The following is a 23,111-nucleotide window of genomic DNA, read 5'->3' as shown; positions in this document are numbered from 1 at the left end:
ACTACTAGACACAGCCGTACCAAAAGTCATGGGATAGGGACATGGCAAAAGTAATTGGACATGATACGAGTTACTGTCCAATGACTTTTGGCATATCAGTGCAATCTCAATACTAGTATTTTTTTTTCACACTGAGCAGCTGTACTGTAGTGTGGCAGTGGTTGTTTCACACACAAATTTTCCAGTTACAAAAACCAGACCCATCTCCCACACCCAGTGTGTGTTGTCTTATCTGCTTAAGAATCCTCCATTAACTCAGAGAATCTGCTTTTTATCTAGCACAGTTTCTTATACTGTACTTTTATCACTCCTTCCTTTTCGGTTCTTTAGTGTAATCTGGCCTCTGTTGATAAGGAGCAAAGTGTGAGAGAAAGCAGAAACTCTTGGGGGGTCTGTGATACACAGCTGCTCTCTTCTTACTTTAACCCAGTCTGCCTAGTCATTCCTGTAGAGTTAGTTTTATTATAATCAACAATATACTGTACTTTTTAAAAGCATATAAACCTACCTAACTTGTGTAAAAAGAGGTATAATATGTCCTAGGGCTGGGAGGTATAATATATACAGCTCTGGAAAAAATAAGAGAGCACAAATGCGAAAATGATGAGTTTCTTTGATTTTACCAAATTGAAAACCTCTGGAATATAATCATGAGGAAGATGGATGATCACAAGTCATCAAACCAAACTGAACTGCTTGATTTTTTACACCAGCAGTAAAGGCATAAGGTTATCCAAAAGCAGTGTGTAAGACTGATGGAGGAGAACACGCAAACTTTGATTAAAAACCAGAGTTATTGCACCAAATATTAATTTCTGAACTCTTAAAACTTTATGAATATGAACTTGTTTTCTTTGCATTATTTGAGGTCTGAAAGCTCTGCATCTTTTTTGTTATTTCAGCCATTTCTCATTTTCTGCAAATAAATGATCTAAATGACAATATTTTCATTCGGAATTTGGAAGAAATGTTGTCCACTATGTTCATTTTACTCAAACATAAACCTATTAATAGCTAAATTAGAGAAACTGATTCTAAAACTAAAGTTGTCTCTTATTTTTGTCCAGAGCTGTATATTTGATTAATCAAATTACTTTTGAATGCGTTTATAAAAATGGGATAATCGAAATTATACATATTTACATATAGAACCTGGCAGAGGGAATATCATTAGATATTTCATTTGTGTTTATCAGAAACCTTTTAAGACATCCTTTATGTGGCAGTGATTTTAATATTTTTTACACCTTTTCTTAACTGAAATACAAGGAGGTTATTTTTGCACTGTGTTTAATATAAATCCTGCATTTAAGGTTGAATAGGACTGCTTACTATTCATTAAAATGTAAAGTAATCGGTAGCTTATTTTAAGTTTAAAAGCAAAACAAGTTATGTAAGAACATTCATACATAAAAATAATAAAGTAATGAAGATTTCTTTTTACAAAATTGCCTTTAATATTGGTATTATAGTGAAAAACAGGCACAGACTCATTTTTAATATGGTCCTTTCTTTTTTTTTTACTAAGTATCTACAGTCTCTGAACCTACAAACTTAATTTTAAAAGGAATGGCAAAGCAATTAGTTCTCGGTTAAGGTTTAAAACTTTCTCAAAAGGCACAAAAAGACTCTAATGAATGGTTTCTGGGATAAGGATTAAGCTGAGTGCTGATCTGAGCCTCAGTGGGAAATTCACCATTAGTAGTGTAATTGAATCTGGGACTTGGCTCAGTCAGAGTGCAGGGAACTGCCCTCAGAACAGTGTTTCTCAGCCCCAGTCCAGCAGTTCCACTGAACTGCACATTCTTCTGATTTGTGTTTTCCCAGACTTAAAACATCTGACTCCATCTGAAGCTGGAACCATAAATGCATCATAAATGCATGGAACCATAACTGCTCTACGTGTTTCAACTCCTCTGCCTGGCTTAGGGGTAATATTATCAATTAGAAATATAAAACAGGACCAATAAAAAAGATTACCTTTTCTTCTGCAATCTCCTTGCTGGCTGCAGGTTCAGGTAGAGGGCCTAAGAACATAAAGAAGAACAATATACATATGATACATCTTCTAACAAATGCAAGAAAAACTAACAAACAAACAAAAATGATGGTAAATTAAAATCAACACTATACCATGTACAATATGTGACTTGTGATTTAACATTTACATGAAGTGCAATAATTCCAGTATTTTATTTCTGTAAAAAATGAATATAATTGTAGTTTACGATATTTTGATATTTTAATTAAATTATTATGTAACTGTGTACAACATACACCTCAATATTTTTTTAAGATTTCCTATTTGTGGATAGTGGTATGATTTTATCACATGTATATTCTTAAATAGGGGTGTGCCATATCGTATCGTACACAAAAATATCGCCAACATTTTTTTTATATCGCGAACAATATTATATCCTGAAATACTGTCCCACATCACCCACCCCTAATTATCATATCAGGGTACTGCTTTGTTTCAGTTTTTAGCAAAAGAAAAATGTACACTGTTCTCATTTCCCATTATATATCTACTAGAGAGACAGATTATATCTAGTATGTCTAGTATCATTAATTGTACTTTAATCCTGGATATATGGCGATATTTGGAGTGTATTATTATTAGTATTATGACATTCTGGATCATTGATTTCTGTTACAAATCTGATAAAATTCTTGTTTTTTTTAATACCCCAGTTAGTGGTGTGCCATATCATATCATACGCAATGATAGAGTTTAATTTTCATTTTGTTGCAGTAGTGTATTCTTGAAATATTTTTTTTTAATTTGGGTTTTGAAATGAAAAAAAAAAAAAATATATATATATATATATATATATATATATATATATTATTCATTTTATTACTGCCCTAAACAAATAAAAAAATCCAAATTAAAAATTTAATTGCCTTTGACTAATGAGGATATTAAAGGCTTAAAATTAGACATGTCACCATAACTACATTATCGACTTGTTGACCAATATATCATCACTGTCCAGAGGAACACAAGTATCCCCAAAATAGAAACTTTACAGAAGAAGAAAATAATCTTTTTAACTTTTGATAGAGGTCAATGTAAAATGATTTGAATCCAAGTCATTTTGGAGCATTTGTATTGTTCCATTCATCATGAAATCTCTTTGCTCACAAATAATGCTTTGTGGGCAATGGATAAGAAGAAGTTCATTAACGAACAGAAATGAATAAAGATTAAAAAAAGGAATCAAGTCTCCACTAAATACTGTCAGCTTGCTTCACATTTACATTTTAACTGGAAACATATAGGCTGTTATGATGCCCTCACTTCAGCGCTTCAGCATTGTGCTGCCACTTTAATTCAGTGTTAGGAACATGTGACTGTAGTCGATACTGAAGTAGGGACTGCTTCTGAATAAATAAGTGACTTCTCCCAGGTTAAACATTCAGCATCTGTATGACAATGCAAAAGCTGACAACTATTAACTGAAAGGTCAATAAGCAAAGTCCAAAGTTATGGAGGCTCCATATTAACAGCTCATGTAAGCTCATCTTTGAGAAAGACAGAAAAAGAACACTGCTATATATTACAATGAAAAACAAATATTTATTGGCTCAACTATACTCAGTTAAGTCATCATTTTGCTGTTGTAAATATGTTGTAAATATATAAAATTTAAATGAACTCAGTCAAAGTTAGATGATAACTTGAATCAGTTAAGTTCATTTCAACTCAACTGAGTTTTGTTCACACAATAGTTTAATTAACTCAACAGTTTTTTTTTTCAAGTATGGTGGGCTTAAGGAATATAGTTTATTGAAAACTAAGTTTTATTTTATATACAGTGGCTTGCAAAAGTCGTCATACCCCTTGACATTTTCCTAATTTTGTAACCTTACAACCACACATGTGGAATGAAAATGATACCTGTTTTTTAATATTTTTATAAAAAACAAAATCTAAAAAGTGTGATGTGTAAAAAAGTATTCAGCCCTCCTTGCCAATACTTAGTAGATCCACCATTTGCTGCAATTACAACTGTAAGTGCTTTGGGGTTTTGTTCTACCAGCTTTGCACATCTAGAGACTGAGGTTTTTGCCCCATTCTTCTTTATAAAGCAGCTCAAGCTCAGCCAGGTTGGATGGAGAGCGTCTGTGAACAGCAAGAGAAGCTTAATGTGATTTAAGACTGGGTCAATCTAATACATGGATATTTAGTTTTTTCTAAATCATTCCACTGTAGCTCTGGATGTACATTTAGGGTCATTGTCTTGCTGGAAGGTGAATCTCCTTCCCAACCATGTATCAATTTGTTTTACTTCACACTTATGCAATATCTTTTGTTGTTCTATCACTTAAAATCTCAATAAAATACATTTAAGTTTGAAGTTGTAAGGTGACAAAATGTGGAAAGGTTTACGGGGTATGAATACTTTTGAAAGCCACTGTATATATATATATATATATACGTATATATATATATATATATACACTGCTCAAAAAAATAAAGGGAACACTCAAATAACACAATAAAACTCCAAGTAAATCAAACTTCTGTGAAATTTAATTGTCCACTTAGGAAGCAACACTGATTGACAATCAATTTCACCTGCTGTTGTGCAAATGGAATAGACAACAGGTGGAAATTATTGGCAATTAGCAAGACACACTCAATAAAGGAGTGGTTCTGCAGGTGGGGACCACAGACCACTTCTCAGAACCTATGCTGTCTGGCTGATGTTTTGGTCAGTTTTGAATGTCGGTGGTGCTTTCACACTCGTGGTAGCATGAGACGGACTCTACAACCCCCACAAGTGGCTCAGGTAGTGCAGCTCATCCAGGATGGCACATCAATGCGAGCTGTGGCAAGAAGGTTTGCTGTGTCTGTCAGCGTAGTGTCCAGAGGCTGGAGGCGCTACCAGGAGACAGGCCAGTACACCAGGAGATGTGGAGGAGGCCGTAGGAGGGCAACAACCCAGCAGCAGGACCGCTACCTCCGCCTTTGTGCAAGAAGGAACAGGAGGAGCACTGCCAGACAGAGTCTGGCAGAGTCTGGAGACGCCGTGGAGAGCGGTCTGCTGCCTGCAACATCCTTCAGCATGACCGGTTTGGCAGTGGGTCAGTAATGGTGTGGGGTGGCATTTCTTTGGAGGGCCGTATAGCCCTCCATGTGCTCACCAGAGGTAGCCTGACTGCCATTAGGTACCGAGATGAGATCCTCAGACCCCTTGTGAGACCATATGCTGGTGCGGTTGGCCCTGGGTTCCTCCTAATGCAGGACAATGCCAGACCTCATGTGGCTGGAGTGTGTCAGCAGTTCCTGCAAGATGAAGGCATTGAAGCTATGGACTAGCCCGCCCGTTCCCCAGACCTGAATCCGATTGAGCACATCTGGGACATCATGTCTCGCTCCATCCACCAACGTCACGTTGCACCACAGACTGTCCAGGAGTTGGCGGATGCTTTAGTCCAGGTCTGGGAGGAGATCCCTCAGGAGACCATCCGCCACCTCATCAGGAGCATGCCCAGGCGTTGTAGGGAGGTCATACAGGCACGTGGAGGCCACACACAATACTGAGCCTCATTTTGACTTGTTTTAAGGACATTACATTAAAGGTGGATCAGCCTGTAGTGTGTTTTTTCACTTTAATTTTGTGTGTGGCTCCAAATCCAGGCCTCCATTGGTTAATAAATTTGATTTCCATTGATGATTTTTGTGTGATTTTGTTGTCAGCACATTCAACTTTGTACAGAACAAAGTATTCAATGAGAATATTTCATTCATTTAGATCTAGGATGTGTTATTTGAGTGTTCCCTTTATTTTTTTGAGCAGTGTATATATATATACAGTTGTGGTCAAAAGTTTACATACACTTGTAAAAAAACATAATGTTATGGCTGTCTTGAGTTTTCAATAAGTTCTACAACTCTTATTTTTCTGTGATAGAGTGATCGGAACACATACATGTTTGTCACAAAAAACAGTCATAAAATTTGGTTCTTTCATAAATTTATTATGGGTCTGCTGAAAATGTCACCAAATCTGCTGGGTCAAAAATATACATACAGCAACATTAGTATTTGGTTACATGTCCCTTGGCCATTTTCACGGCAACTAGGCGCTTTTGGTAGCCATCCACAAGCTCCTGGCAAGCTTCAGGTCGAATGTTTGACCACTCTTCTTGACAGAATTGGTGCAGTTCAGCTAAATGTGATGGTTTTCTTGCATGAACCCATTTCTTTAGCACTGTCCACATGTTCTCAATGGGGTTTAAGTCAGGACTTTGGGAAGGCCATTCTAAAACCTTAATTCTAGCCTGGTTTAGCCATTCCTTTACCACTTTTGATGTGTGTTTTGGGTCATTGTCTTGTTGGAACACCCAACTGCGCCCAAGACCCAACCTTCGGGCTGATGTTTTTAAGTTTTCCTGCAGAATTTGGAGGTAATCCTCCTTCTTCATTATCCCATTTACTTTCTGCAAAGAACCAGTTCCACTGGCAGCAAAACATCCCCAGAGCATAATACTACCATCACCATGCTTGACAGTAGGCATGGTGTTCCTGGGATTAAAGGCCTCACCTTTTCTCCTCCAAACATATTGCTGGGTGTTGTGGCCAAACAGCTCAATTTTTGTTTCGTCTGACCAGAGAACTTTCCTCCAGAAGGTTTTATCTTTGTCCATGTGATCAGCAGCAAACTTCAGCCGAGTCTTAAGGTGCCTTTTCTGGAGCAAGGGCTTCTTTCTTGCACGGCAGCCTCTCAGTCCATGGCGATGTAAAACACGCTTGACTGTGGAGACTGACACCTGTGTTCCATCAGCTTCCAAATCCTTGCAGACCTGCTTCTTGGTGATTCTTGGTTGACTCTTGACCATCCTGACCAATCTCCTCTCGGCAGCATGTGATAGCTTGCGTTTTCTTCCTGATCGTGGCAGTGACACAACTGTTCCATGCACTTTATACTTGCGTATAATTGTCTGCACAGTTGCTCTTGGGACCTGTAGCTGCTTTGAAATGGCTCCAAGTGACTTCCCTGACTTGTTCAAGTCAATAATTCGCTTTTTCAGATCCACACTGAGTTCCTTTGACTTTCCCATTGTAGCTTTTGTAGCTGAGTCTAATCACTGGGTCAAATGAGCCCTATTTAAATGGGCTCATGAGAAGTCAACAGCTGTAGTCAATCAGAATCACTTACAAGAAGTGAAGAGGCCATGACATGAAGCTAATTTGATTGACACAACTCGCTACATCACCAAAATTGACAAATTTTGTTGCTGTATGTATATTTTTGACCCAGCAGATTTGGTGACATTTTCAGCAGACCCATAATAAATTTATGAAAGAACCAAATTTTATGACTGTTTTTTGTGACAAACATGTATGTGTTCCGATCACTCTATCACAGAAAAATAAGAGTTGTAGAACTTATTGAAAACTCAAGACAGCCATAACATTATGTTTTTTTACAAGTGTATGTAAACTTTTGACCACAACTGTATGTATATATATTCTACAAGTTCTAGTTTCTAAACCCATTCTCCATTTTTCAGCTCCACTAAGCATATACGACACTTTGGAGTTCTATAATTACAGTCCGCAGTCCTCTGTCTATTTGTTTCTCTGCATACTTTATATAAGACCCACCAAGACCAGCATAGAGCAGCTATGTTCCTCACCATGTTCTTCGTGTATAATAGAGTGACCAGTAAGTGGACACAGTGTTTAAAAACTCCAGCAGCACTGCTGTATCTGATCCACTCGTACCTTCAGCACAACATACACTAACATACTATCCACCATCCTGTCTGTGTCACTGCAGTGCCGAGAATAAATGACCTACCACCCATATTTGTGGTCTGTGGTGGTCTATCGTGTGGTGTCCTGACCGAATAAAGAACTGGGTGAAAGGAGGATAGTAAAATATAAAGTGAAACAGTGAGACAGGATATAAAAAATGAAGATTCAGTTTAGAAAAAAATTAGTTGGTCATAATGTTTTGCTTGATCAGTGTATCACAGTAGAAACTAAAAATGGATAGACCATTCATAACCATTAATAACCTCCAGGCAGCTTGTGTGGATGTCGACTGTGGGGGTCACGTTAAGGGTCCAAAACCGGCTCCATGCTGTTGCTATGGTCATGGTTGCCAGGACTGTTACCTTCTGGAAGAACTCTGTTGACTTTGACTAATACTCATATGTCACGATAGGGTCTGTGAAGGCTGGGAGTTAATGTTTAAACAGTTGCTGATCATACAACCTCTGTGTGTGAGTCCACTGTCAGAGTGTGGGCATTTAAAGTTATGAACAAAACTACCCCTGGCATGATAACTGTTTTAGTTTGGATTTGTCGTCCCTAATCGGTACTGGTTCAATACATTGAATTCGGTACCGATACCCAAACAATACTCTCACAAAACGCATTCATAAGAAACTACCATACTTTTGGATCTTGTTGGATCAAAAACATTGGGCATGATTATTTGTGGCGCTTTATTAAGAACAAAAACAACAGCATTACTGCTTAAACTACAAATATTTTCCCTAAGCATATTGCTGGATGCATTTCATTTTTTAAGACTTTTTTTTTAATATCAGCAAAAAAATTGGGAAAATTAAATAATATTTATTTTAGTGGTGTCAATCACTTAATTTTTTTTTATTATTGTGAGGGGACAGTAATAATAGTGTAGTGTAGTTTAGGTCTGGAAGACTAGATTATTAGACTATTTTTACTGTATTTTAATATCTCAGAGAGATATAAAGAGAGAGACAGCACAAGTGTGAAATGCAAAGTATCGGAAATAGGTACCATTTTTTTAAAACTTTTTAATACTCTGTAGAACCAAGACATTTTGGTCTGTACCTTTTTGGAATTGAATTTCAATTCCCAGCCCTTATTTGTTATCACTTCTAAACAATAGAAACCACTAAATGTTGGATTTAAATGCTCAGAAGACATTTAAATCTGTTCTAAAATGTTCTGATATTTACTAAAAAAACATGTAATGTGATGTCTTGTCACTTTTGGCAACTTGGCTAAGTGAATGAGCAGCCATTGCCCCCACCCCCAGAGTGTTTCCTCCCCCCAAAACTTTGTGTTGTGCATTAGAGTTACAAATGATCAATGAGTTCACACTTATATTTAGTGTCGACAAATGTTTGACAATAATTTGTCAATAATTGACATTGTAAAAATAATCATTGCAGCCCTAATCTATATATTGTATGATAAGTTTATAATAATAGAGAATCTACATTTAAATTAGATAGTGAAAATGCTCTAAAACTCACTTGAATTGTATCCATAATATCAGTACAGTGTTTGATCAGCTTTACAGTTCTTGCTTACCTGTGAGGTGCTCCTCAGTGGGGAGAACCTGGCAGCTGTTGAAGTATGCTTCTGTGTCTGGGTCGACCACCAGCAGCCGAAGCTCATCTCCTCCTGTCTTAATGGCTCCCACCACATCAGAGTGCTGCATGCCATGCACAGACACGCCATTCACCTGCCGAACAACACAGAGAGACAACTGGGTCAGTGAGGGCTGCTGGGAAAATCAAAAATCGTAAGGTATCTCTAAACCTGGAGGAAACTCTAGTCTATACAATAAATATATTATATATTGTTGGAATATTAAAGCCTCTCTCAGGGCTCTGGCAGATGATGGAAAGCTGCATGACTGGGATTCGAACCAGCGATCTCCCGACCATAGTGGCAGTGCTTTGGACTGCTGGACCACTCTGTGCCTGTAAGGTCATCTTCTAAGCCACAGGAAGCAACACACAGATAACAACATGACATCACACACTGTGTGACTGAACATGCGATTTGAGGCTACCAACAGTTGTTACAGGATTTAATCAAATTTGTTCTTTTGTTTTCTCGGAAATTCAATCGAATGCAGAAACCAATTAATACCAATATGTAATCTTTATATAAAGGAACCCACTAAAATGCTTATAATAAATACTGTATCTATTGATACTGGGTTTCTTAGCAAGAGCCTGGTGATACATATCACAACACACAGGGATACAATGTAATATACTGCAATAATTTTGTAATATTTTAAGCATTAACATTAGTCGACTATAAAAAATTGTTGATGCAGAATTTCATTGCCAGTTCATCGTTAATGTGTGATGGAGTGAGAAAAACAGCACATGCACATGAGAGAAAATTATTTTAAGGAGATACTGTACTCTGTACACTCCATTAAAATTAAGTTATATGTTACAGTAACTACAGACTTAATACTATAACAATAAAAATAAAAGACTATAGTAAAAATAAATTATTTTCTTAGACAATTATTTCAGGAAGGTATCTCCTTCGAAAAAAGTAAGAAAAAAGTAAAAAGCACATACAAGTATCCTAGAAAATCCTATCTCCTGAAAATAACATCCAACCTGTATAAATGTTTCCTATAATAAACTTTGTCATTTTCAGTTTAATAAAGTGACACTACCAAAATGTGACACTACCAGTACGTGACACTATCAAAATGTACTGCAAAATTAGTATTGGTGTCTAAATGTTTAGCTCTCCTCACCAGTAGGAAGTACAAATGAAGGGCATGACAAAAGATAATCGTGACTAATCGACTAATCGAACAAATAATCATCAGATTACTCGACTAATAAAATAGTCAACAGTTGCAGCCCTAATATCGAGCAGTTAGGAGTTTGATATTGGTAATAACTATATTTTCATATATCAATATTTTTTATAATGCAAACCATATCACAATACTTTGATTTATCAATATAATGTTCTGTTAATTGATTGTACTAACAGCAGCCATTTTTACTGCAGAAACAAATTACTTGTAAGGCATTAACATAGAGACACCTGAGGAAACACTGGGGGTCAGTTTCAGAGCGTCTGAAGCTGAGGAATGTGTGTAGGAGATCCCGGGCAGGAGTGGGCTTTATGGAATGCTTATCCCAGCCTCCCATTCCCCAGGCAATTAAAGAACAGCAGGCAAACAACAGCCCCCTTATGTGTCTCCTAGTCAACACAGGAGCCACCCTCCCCCCCACCCCCCTCCTCTCCATAGCATCCACTCATTCAAAACCCATTAATGCACATAAACATTAATGCAAATACATTCACACACACACTGACACAGAGGAAAAGTATGTTCTGAAAGGTGAGACTGTTCTAGTAAATATCTATACGGTTCAGTTTCATTTCCTAGACTAGAAAAACCCTCCAGGCTTTATTTGTGACGTTTAAATGCCTCAAGACACTGAAACCAAAAGAAAAGGCGAGCCTTGCTGGAATAAGAAGTGAAAACGTGGTGATTCTAAGAGAGTGAAAGCACGTCTCGCCTTTAGCGGCTGCCAGCATTCAAATTACTGCTCAGCTTCAATGCTACTCCGTCCTGGAGCGTCCGAGAAGTGTCTTTAAAATGGAAATCCCGACCGTGAGAGGGTGTAGAGCAGCCTGACACTAAAGGGCACAACAGGAATTCATCAAAGTGCTCAACAAATAAACTATTCAAGGTCTTCGGCTGAACAGGCCGCACCATTATTCATCCCAACATGAAGCCTCCTCCAGATTAGAGAAGGTAACGGCTGTGGCCAGCGGTGGATGAGTGAGCCAGGGCTGCACAGCAGAGGCGGAGCGTACTCATCCACGGCAGGACAGTACCAGACGGCTGTAGGCTCTTTAAAGCTCTGTGAACCTGAACGCTGGCGCAGTGCCCTTAAAAAAGTAAGAAAGAGCTCAGCAGGGTTTGACTACATCTCCCCTGGATACAGGAGGAGCAGTATGCCATGTCTCCTAGTTCTTAGTCCAGGTTTGTGAGCCTGAAAAACTTTAAAACCATACATCATACGCCATGCATCAGTTTTGGACCTATTCATACTAAATTTCCAACTGTAATATCAGTTTTAGAATTGAACTCTGCCTATAACAACATACATCCCCACAAATATACTGTACATTGGGGTGGGATGATATATATTGCAATATCTAATTATTATAGCAATATCTATCTAATATCTATTGCAATATGTTGTCCCACCCCTAATGTGTGTATGTATTGTTTGTTTTTGTCTATTGTATCGATCGTATCATTTCTTTTTGATTTGTGGCATCAAATATTGATATTTTTGATGAACCACAGGCGCTCTAAACTTCCTAAGATTCCTAAGATATCTGAAATACTGCTACCTTACTCCCCATAGTGGCACGAATCTAATTAATTATCAAATTCTGTGAACTGGACACCGTTAAATCCATATTTCAATCAGAATTCCTGGTATTTAATTATTTAGAATTAATTATTCCTCTTTAGTAACACAGACTGTAAAATATCGTAGATAATTGTATATTGATATATTGAGAATTATAGAATACATATACATACATAGACATGCCAAAAGTCATGATAGGAAAAAAAGGACAGCAGCTTGGTGATTCACACACCTATATAAGTTGGTGTGAGGTGTTATCTTGTGAGTGAACCTGAACACTGCACTGGCCAGTGTGCTCATGTCAAAAAGACGTCTGACAGATGTGTGTCAGATAGATCATAGGACATTGCATTTCCAAAGTAGTGCAGGAATTTAACATTCCTGGAGTCACAGTGTCACACATGCTTGGAATATGGTATAGATCTGTCTTTATTATGGAAAACAACATACAGTACAGGCCAAAGGTTTGGACACACCTTCTCATTCAATGCGTTTTCTTTATTTTCATGACTATTTACATTGTAGATTCTCACTGAAGGCATCAAAACTATGAATGAACACATGTGGAGTTTTATGTACTTAACAAAAAATGAGCTGAACCTCCACAGTCACCGGACCTGAACCCAATCCAGATGGGTGAGCTGGACCACACAGTGAAGAAGGCAAAGGGGCAACAAGTGCTAATAAACACCTCTGGGAACTCCTTCTGCTTCAAGACTGTTGGAAAACCATTTCAGGTGACCACCTCTTAAAGCTTATTGAGAGAATGATGCCAAGAGTGTGCAAAGCAGTAATCAGAGCAAAGGGTGGCTATTTTAAAGAAATTAGAATATTAAAAAAAAATCTACTTTTTTTTGTTAAGTACATAAAACTCCACACAAGTTCATTCATAGTTTTGATGCCTTCAGTGAGAATCTACAATGTAAATAGTAATGAAAATAAATAAAACACATTGAAAAAGAGAAGGTGTGTCCACACCTTTGGCTTGTACTGTATATATAAATATATAAATAAAACTATTAAAAAAAAATAGCTAATGTGGCATTTTCACAGCTTGGTATGCACTGGCCCCGTCTCTCTCTTTATGCCTTACTGAACTCTGTAGCTCCATCCAGGACACAATAAGTGGATTAGGTAAGACCCTGTTTCACCATGCACGCTGTGGGAAGGTTGGAAAACAAAAGCAGCGCTCCCTGACCCTCCAAGGGGCGTGCTTTAATCCCTGTTTTCCCAGAGAGCCAGTAATTGCACTGACCACTCCTGCTCTGATGTATAATGGGATTATCTCATGAACACTGTTTTAATACTTCAGCAGGATGGCTATACTGTAAGCTGAGCTTTAACTGTTTAATGTGCCGTGAATGCAGAGGTATGATGGAGCTGAAAATTGCTGCTTCTCATGTTCCAGCTTAAAAACGACCAATGAAACTAATAGTTGGTGTAACTTTACGAACTTCAGATTTCCACATTAAGAACTAATTTTCACAGAATTGTAATTATCTGAAGCCAAACCGTGACCGTACAGGTGAACAGGTGTATAGGTGAACAGGTTATAGGCTAAAAGGGCTTCGTAGCTGTAGATGAACTGTACCTGCACTACTTTATCTTGAGGTCGAAGTCCAGCTTTCTCGGCCGGGGAGTCCTCGTCCACTGCCCTGATATACTGGCCAGGTTTGGACTTATCACTGTGGAGGTTGAAGCCATAGCCTGTGGCTCCTTTCTTCATGTGGCAGAGGCGGGGGCGAAGCTCGTTCTTCGATTCCTGTGACAAAGAAGAAAAATGTGTAAGAGAGGAAAAAATGTGTTTAATTATTAGTAAAAAAAATGATAATAAAGACAATGATAAACCAGGTTTATGGTATTATAGGGTGCCAAAGAAAAACCAAACAGGAATTAAGCGTGAAAATATTCCTGGTCATGATAAGAAGAATAAAGAACTTCATATTTGAGTTTCAGAAAAAAAAGAGAAAAATACAATACGAGAAAAAACGATACAATTCTGATATCTAATTCTACAGACGACAAAATCAAAATACAGTTCACAAATAATACACTGTTTATCATTAAAACCATATTTTATGCTCAATACTTTAAACATGTTTTCATTTACAAATTAAGCGCAAATCATTTAAAATATGGGTGCAAATCCACTACATATCTACAGTATATTACTCAAAAGCCAGTACACTGCAACTCTCTACATTAAAAAACTAATAAAACAGCAATTATAGAAAGAAAATGATTACTTATACCATTTCAGAGATCGCTAATTCAGCCAGTCACCTTCTGTCCGTCTACACAACTCAAAAGTGAACTGATGAGAACTGATGATACCTTGTCATTCCTACTTCTACTTCCTTTTTTATTGCACTGCATGATGATATATGGGCACAGTTTTACTTAACCAAACAGAACGTACTGCAAACATTGATGAACCTATGAACTTTATTCTCTCATGCAGACAAATGATATTTCTTTATGTCTTTTCAATGTTATGGATGATAATAGGTTAATACAAACTTAGTTATAAGGTAAGTATTAGTATTTATTTTATTGTAAAATGGAGCTAACAGATGGGGAGCAGTCTAATCACAGGGATGCAATTGTGCTCTTTACTTTAGGGCTTCACCACATTATGAAACAAATCTACAAAGTGGAGTGTAGGAGTAGGTAGGAGTGTGTAATAGAGTGGAGGACAGTGAGTGATGATTAAACACAGTGTTCAAAAACTCCAGCAGCACTGCTGCAGAGTCTGATCCACTCACTGTACCACCAGCACAACACACACTAACACCTCCTACATCACCACCATGCTAATCAGTGCTAATCACTGCAGTGCTGAGAATAATGACCCACCACTAGGGGTGGGCGATATGGCTCTAAAATAATATAATATATATTTCATGGATTTTTTTTAACGATAACGATACTCTTGGCGACATGACAAAACATTTAACTAAAAATAATAATTTTAAGAATACACTACTGCAACAAAATTAAAACTACACTTTATTATTGCATACATATTTTACACCTCTAACAGAGATATTTAAAAAAAATAGAATTTTCTTTAAAAAAAAAAGAATTTTATCAGATTTGTAACAGAAACAGTCAATGATTCAGAATTTCATGATACTAATAATGCACTCCAAATATCTCTATATATCCAGGATTAAAGTAAAATAAATGATTCTAAGAGACATATGTATCTAGTAGATATATAATTGGAATTGAGAACAGCATTAATTTTTATTTTGCTAAAACAGCAAAGTAGTATCCTGATGTGATAATTAGGGGTGGGTGATAGGAGTGGGCAATATTATATCGTATATAGGGTTGCAGCGGTAACCGGTTTCACGGTATACCATGGTATTAAAATGCACGGTTATCATACCGTGTGTGTTTGCTTATTACCAGTAAAAGGCAAGCCAGCGGAGAAACTAAAATCAGCAGTGTGGGACTATTTCTGAGACCCGCCGAACACACCCGAGGATGGTTATCCGATTTGTAATCAATGTGGCCGTAAAGTCACAGCTAAAGGTGAACATACACTACCGTTCAAAAGTTTGGGGTCACTCAAACAATTTTGTGTTTTCCATGAAAAGTCACACTTATTCACCACCATACGTTGTGAAATAAATAGAAAGTAGAGTCAAGACATTGACAAGGTTAGAAATAATGATTTGTATTTGAAATAACATTGTTTTTACATCAAACTTTGCTTTCATCAAAGAATCCTCAATTTGCAGCAATTACAGCATTGCACACCTTTGGCAATCTAGCTGTTAATTTGTTGAGGTAAGCTGGAGAAATTGCACCCCACGCTTCTAGAAGCAGCTCCCACAAGTTGGATTGGTTGAATGGGCACTTCTGGCGTAGCATACGGTCAAGCTGCTCCCACAACAGCTCAATGGGGTTCAGATCTGGTGACTGCGCTGGCCACTCCATTACCAATAGAATACCAGCTGCCTGCTTCTGCTGTAAATAGTTCTTGCACAATTTGGAGGTGTGTTTAGGGTCATTGTCCTGTTGTAGGACGAAATTGGCTCCGATCAGGCGCTGTCCACTGGGTATGGCATGGCGTTGCAAAATGGAGTGATAGCCTTCCTTATTCAGAATCCCTTTTACCCTGTACAAATCTCCCACCTTACCAGCACCAAAGCAACCCCAGACCATCACATTACCTCCACCATGCTTAACAGATGGCGTCAGGCATTCTTCCAGCATCTTTTCATTTGTTCTGCGTCTCACAAACGTTCTTCTTTGTGATCCAAACACCTCAAACTTGGATTCATCCGTCCACAACACTTTTTTCCAGTCTTCCAATGTCTGTGTTCTTTTGCCCATCTTAATCTTTTTCTTTTATTAGCCAGTCTCAGATATGGCTTTTTCTTTGCCACTCTGCCCTGAAGCCCAAAATCCTGCAGCCGCCTCTTCACTGTAGATGTTGACACTGGTGTTTTGCGGGTACTATTTAATGAAGATGCCAGTTGGGGACCTGTGAGGCGTCTGTTTCTCAAACTAGAGACTCTAATGTACTTATCTTCTTGCTTAGTTGTGCAACGCGGCCTCCCACTTCTTTTTCTACTCTGGTTAGAGCCTGTTTGTGCTGTCCTCTGAAGGGAGTAGTACACACCGTTGTAGGAAATCTTCAATTTCTTAGCAATTTCTCGCATGGAATAGCCTTCATTTCTAAGAACAAGAATAGACTGTCGAGTTTCAGATGAAAGTTCTCTTTTTCTGGCCATTTTGAGCGTTTAATTGACCCCACAAATGTGATGCTCCAGAAACTCAATCTGCTCAAAGGAAGGTCAGTTTTGTAGCTTCTGTAATGAGCTAGACTGTTTTCAGGTGTGTGAACATGATTGCACAAGGGTTTTCTAAACATCAATTAGCCTTCTGAGCCAATGAGCAAACACATTGTACCATTAGAACACTGGAGTGATAGTTGCTGGAAATGGGCCTCTATACACCTATGTAGATATTGCACCAAAACCAGACATTTGCAGCTAGAATAGTCATTTACCACATTAGCAATGTACAGAGTGTATTTGTTTAAAGTTAGGACTAGTTTAAAGTTATCTTCATTGAAAAGTACAGTGCTTTTCCTTCAAAAATAAGGACGTTTCAATGTGACCCCAAACTTTTGAACGGTAGTGTACGTCAAACCTGTTCTCCCATCTCCGAGAACACCACCCCGCTGTGCAGCGCAAAGTATGTGTTTAGTTTATAATTTTACTCTGAACCTAAATAAAACCTCTTTGTAGTCGTGCACAACCAATGCGGTAAGCGCCCGCAAAAGCGCTGAGTTATCTGAAATTTGGGCATGCAGGTACAGGCGTGAAGTGCGTGCTACGATGGATTCACGTGTCCGTGTAAAGGTCCTGGCCGGACTGGATGTGAAAGACGCCATTCATTTACATGCGTTCATTTTCAAATTCTGACGTGCCTGTTTTTCATATGTTAAAACCAGACTCGCTGTGAAAGCCTTAAAATAGAAATCTCTATTGTGAGGATCATGTCAGAAATAAATCCCCTCTTTCTGCAGTATCTGGTTATTTACCAACTTTGCAGTAAAACGGACGTTTACAACAGTTGTTGATCAGACACTGACCCAGGCTCAGTTTATCAGATATTAAATAATTTAAACTTAAATAATTGTACTGAATATTTTAAATACAGAATCTTTACTTCTTAGAGGACATGTAATGTGTGTAACATGTGTGTTTGTGTGTATATATATATATATATTGTGGCGTGGAAGAGGAAGGAAGACCCGTGAGACTCATGCTGAATGCTCAACAGCTCCTTTATTGAACCGGCTTGCCACTCACTTACAGCCTTTAACAAGACTAGGAGAGCTAAAACCAAACCCCACAGAGCTCAAATAGCCAAAGGCCACCAACCCAGCTGTGTGTCTCCCAGATGGCAGATCCAGAGTGGTGCCCACCCTCTCTGCATAACCCCTCCCAAGGGAGATGCCCCACCCCTGTCATCCTCGCACACAGGAGAACAGAAACATGCCTGCAGGCAGCCACACACACAACCCAGAGCCGCCACAATATATATATATATATATATATATATATATATATATATATATATATATATATATATATATATATATAATATATATATATATATATATATTTTTTTTTATATACACTCTTAATGCCCTTAATAGTGGAAAAAACTAATTTCCTTCACCTGATGGTGTACAGCTTATTTTTTTTAAGGAGACATTAAATTATAATTGTTCCAGGTTTCTACAATAAATAGTTAATTGAACAAAAAACCTTTGTTGTCATTTCTTTAAGGGTCAGTTTAATAATATATGTAACAAACTGTGATACCGTGATAACCGTGATACCGCGGTATTTTCTGAGACGGTTATCATACCGTGAAAATCTCATACCGTTGCAACCCTAATCGTATACAATATATCGTGACACAGAAATATCATGATATTAAAAATCCATATTGTGATAATAGGGCTGTTCTGTCTTAAAATTAGTCTATTATTTACTGTGAAGCTTTAGGTGTATTTATTGTATAATTGTTTTAGTTTGCAGTTTATATGCATGCACTAAACATTCTGCAATATTATTTACTGCTTTATATTATTTTATGATATATTATTTATTTTACCACATTATGATTATACTGTTATACTATTTTACTATATTCCTAAAATTAATGAATTATTTTAGTTTTCCTATATCGCCAAGTATATTGTTATCGCAAAAATACCCTGAAATATCGTGATATTACCACCCCTAGTGGGCGATATGGCATGATATTTCAGGGTATAATATTGTTCACAATGTTCAAAAATGTTGGCGATATTATTGTGTATGATACAATATGGCACACCCCTTCTCACCACCCAAATAATAGCTGCCCTGTGCTGGTCCTGTGGGGTCCTGACCATTAAGCAGAGTGGATTAAATAAAATAAAATAATTGGTTCAATTAGCCTAACATAACAAATGCCAATATTGTGATGAATATGCTGAAATAACAGATATGTTGCAGGGTTAGCATTGTATGCAGCACATTTGTTCTGAGGTGTCTACCCTTATCAGGACAGGCCAGGACATCTAGTCTTTACAGGGTACTTTACAGGTGAAAAGGATGGTAGACTTGGACAGTGAAAACAGGGTTAGCATTAGCGTCAGTGTAATTGCTTAACCAAGATTACCAACCTAGCTCTCCTTAGCGGGGCACACACACATACACACACTCTAAAATGGCTAAAGCAACTGTTTTCAATGTGAAACATCACAGACAAGTAACGGTCCACTTCTGCAGTGGCTTTAATAAAACAGAAAGCACTGCCCAAACACCACAGAACTGTAACTAGCTGCTGTAGAAAACTCAAGGCCCCTTTTAAAGGTGAAGATGTAGAAGAAGTGAGAGGCCACTTTCTGCACCACTGTTTACCACAGCCTAATCCAACAGAGGCCATATGTTGAGCTAAGAGCTTAATCCCATCGCCACAGAGCATTAGGTTACTGCTGGTCGAGGGGGAGCTGGGTGTGCTGATAGTGGCTAGGCTAACACCAGCTCTTCTCTGAACATACCATACCATGTATCCTAGTAACGGCGTGTGTGATTTCCTGTAACTGTGATATCTAAAAACTATGTCGGGTTAATGTGGTTGTTTTGGGAAATGCCTCAGTGCATCTTATAAGTGGTTTGATATTCTTGGTTGCACAACGCGTGCAATTGCGGAACTGGGTTGAGTCTAAACTGGGTGCTTTTGCTGATGTCTACAAACATATCATCACTGTGACACATTTAATTTTACCTCAATACCCATTTACAGGAGTAAACTAGTAAAGAGCCACTAAACCCTAAACAATTTTTAATTAGCTTTAGGTTAAATATGTAGCTTAAATACCCGTTAACTGTGCTATAGTCAAGGATGATATTTCTGTGTACTTTAATACAGCCAATCAGCTGTCCCTCCTGCCCTACCTCTAAACCCATACATCACCCAGTGCCCCTCCCAAACTACCCCTCCTATTTTTTAGCCATTTTGTATTTGAGGGTGGAGTCAGCAAAAATCAGGGAGTTTGGTTACCCTTTACAACTTAAGTTTAAGGCCATTTAAGACCATTTTATTGGATATGCTCATCATAAAATATTAACGTAACATAAAAATCAATCACCAGATTTAAATTACACAAAGATTTAACAAATGACAGAAATGGACACAAGATTTTGTGTGACAGTGATGATATGTTTATCAACTAAAAGTTTGAATAAAAGCATGAAAGCTTAATCTTCAACTGTATTCACTTATTCAAATGTTCATGGACATGCCAAAAGTCCTAACATGGTCATAATGTGTTACCTCAGATTATAGCATGGGAAAGCCCACACCTGTATAAGTTTTGAGGTATTATCATATGAGTGAAGACATAAATAGCTGGAGTTTAAGTGATGCATGACAGTGGGTGCCAGATGGGAATACTTTATAGACGAACATAGCATTATCACAGTATATATCATAATACTGGAAATACATCATAAAAAGCATTACTATCCACAGTGAACAGTGCAGTGAGTGGTAATATCGTGACTTCTGGTTTCTGGCTAGAATTGTCCATGTCAATATACAAGAGGCTCTGGAGCTGAGATCACATCCACATTCAATGCAGGAGACCCCACATGCATATCCCACAAGTCAGTGCAGAAGTCTTTAGCTTCCATGCGACATGGCAGAAGTCATGGGACACAATACTATTCCCTGATCAATGCCTCTTCCTCTTATCTGTATTATAAATATGGTATCAATTGGACATTTAGAATCAGTACTTTAAACGCAATATCTATAAATGTATTAATACGTTACAAAATGACTAATAATTAATTGCTGTGACTACACAGGAAATTCATATCTTTGTCTTTCAAATATACATTATATATATATATAAACATTTTTTTTACTAAAAAACAACTTATTCACAATCATTTAAACAGTAGAAAACTATTTATATCATTGCTAATCTGGGTCTTTTTAACTATGTAACCTTGGAAGAGCTATAACTCTTTCTGATGTTGGTTTTATATCGTTAAGCTTGTGAAAAAAATACATGTGCTCACCAGTCCATAAGGGAAGGTTCAATGTACATTTGCTTTACCACAGTAGTGAAAAGTGAATTACTCTTGCTGACTGTGGAGACAGCCCAGTAGCAAAAAAAAAAAAAAAAACTCTCACAACATGCTGCTTTTAATGATGTAATTAACACTATAAAGCTGGAACATACTGCCGAAAGTTCATATCCCAATATATTACTTCATTGCTGTATATATAATATGGGCAATATAAAAGCCTCAGAAAAATTGCAGATGTTACAAAAATACATGTAATATACTTTGAAAATATCTTAATTCTTTTGATTTCAGGATTTTAGAGAAAGGCAGCAAAACTATTGAGTTCAATAGAACTATTGAGTCCATAATAAACTACACTAATGGTCCACACCACATGTAGCCAATGATAAGATACACTGTAATCTAAGACAAAGTCCAGCACCCTTATCACTCCTGCTTAACTGTGATGTGCTTTTAAAGAGGGGTATTATCAAACATGTGAATCATTCATATACTGCCCTGACAACATAACAGTTCTCTGTATTGAATACACAAATTGCGTATTGATTACACATTTAGTTGTGCAGTGTTGTGGAAATTCAATATATTCCACTGCATTATATTCCATAGGTTCTTTTCCGACAGTGCAATAGATGTATAGTAGTGTACTGATGACATTTTAATAAAAAAAAATAAGAGGCCACTTAAAATGATGAGTTTCTTTGATTTTACCAAATTGAAAAACTCTGGAATATAATCAAGAGGAAGATGGATGATCACAAGCCATTAAATCAAGCTAAACTGCTTGAATTTCTGCACCAGGAGTAAAGGCATAGGGTTATCCAAAAGCAGTGTGTAAGACTGGTGGAGGAGAACATGCCAAGATGCACGAAAACTGTGAATAAAAACAGTTTATATAGGGTTATTCCACCAAATATTAAACTTTTTGAATATGAAGTTTATTATTTGAGGTCTGTATCTTTTTTTTTATTTTAGCTATTTCTCATTTTCAAATAAATGCTCTAAATGACAATATTTTTTTTTAAAACAATTGTGACCTCTGTTATTTTGAGCTTGGCATTATAGTTTATGCCAGACATGCTGGTGCAAGTATTTCTACAACTGCTGTCTCCTGGGTTTTTAAGCACAACAGTCTCCAGGGTTTACTCAGAATTATGCAATAATAGAAAAACATCCAATAAGCAACAGACCTGTGAATGGAAACACCTTGCTGAAGAAAGAGGAGAATAGATCATGTTCAGAGTACTTCTCCATACAATTGTGATGAACTGAAAAGCATCAAAAAATTCAAGGGTATTGTGGGCGGGGCTTTTCTGTCAGAGATTCATCAGACACCTGGGGTTCACACCCTATAATAAGTATGCTGTATGCGTGAACAGATTATGTTGGGTCCTTAAAAAAACGCATTTCACTCTGCTCACATCTGTGCTTAGTGTTGGCCACTGATGAGATCACCCAGGATGCATGTTCTTGCCAGCAGTGATAGCATAGTTACTTTTAAAAAGTAATCTGAATACGGATTACCCTTTAAAAAGTTGAAGTTAAAAACTCGATTTTAAAAGTAACTAAGTTAGAAAACAAATTACTTAATTAGTTACATTCAGCAGCTGCCGAGAACTGTGTGAGGTGGAGAGAGGGTGTGTAAGATGTGTGTGAGTGTGTGTGTGTGTGTGTGTATGAGGTGGAGAAAGAGGGGGGCTCACTGTGGGTGTGTTTTTGTGTATGTGTGTGTGTGAGGTGGAGAGAGAGGGGGACTCGCTTTGTGTGAGTGTGTGTGTGAAGTGGAGAGAGTGTGTGGAACTCGCT

At 37.5% G+C, this 23,111-nt stretch overlaps 1 protein-coding gene across 1 annotated transcript in view; it reads right to left on the bottom strand.

Moving 5' to 3' along the window:
• Positions 1-23,111, bottom strand: part of slc9a3r1a (SLC9A3 regulator 1a) — a 46,702-nt gene that overhangs the window by 6,383 nt on the left and 17,208 nt on the right. Inside the window, exons 2-4 of the mRNA XM_007250120.4 lie at positions 13,775-13,945; positions 9,332-9,485; positions 1,981-2,027 (exon numbers count right to left, since the gene is read on the bottom strand). Coding sequence (XP_007250182.3) covers positions 1,981-2,027; positions 9,332-9,485; positions 13,775-13,945 — 372 coding nt within the window. The remainder of the gene's footprint in view (positions 1-1,980; positions 2,028-9,331; positions 9,486-13,774; positions 13,946-23,111) is intronic.

This window comes from Astyanax mexicanus, chromosome 15 (genome assembly GCF_023375975.1).
Source record: "Astyanax mexicanus isolate ESR-SI-001 chromosome 15, AstMex3_surface, whole genome shotgun sequence".
Lineage (NCBI taxonomy): Eukaryota > Metazoa > Chordata > Actinopteri > Characiformes > Acestrorhamphidae > Astyanax > Astyanax mexicanus.
Note: the sequence above shows the minus strand (reverse complement) of the source record. Positions and strands in the feature narration are given on the sequence as shown.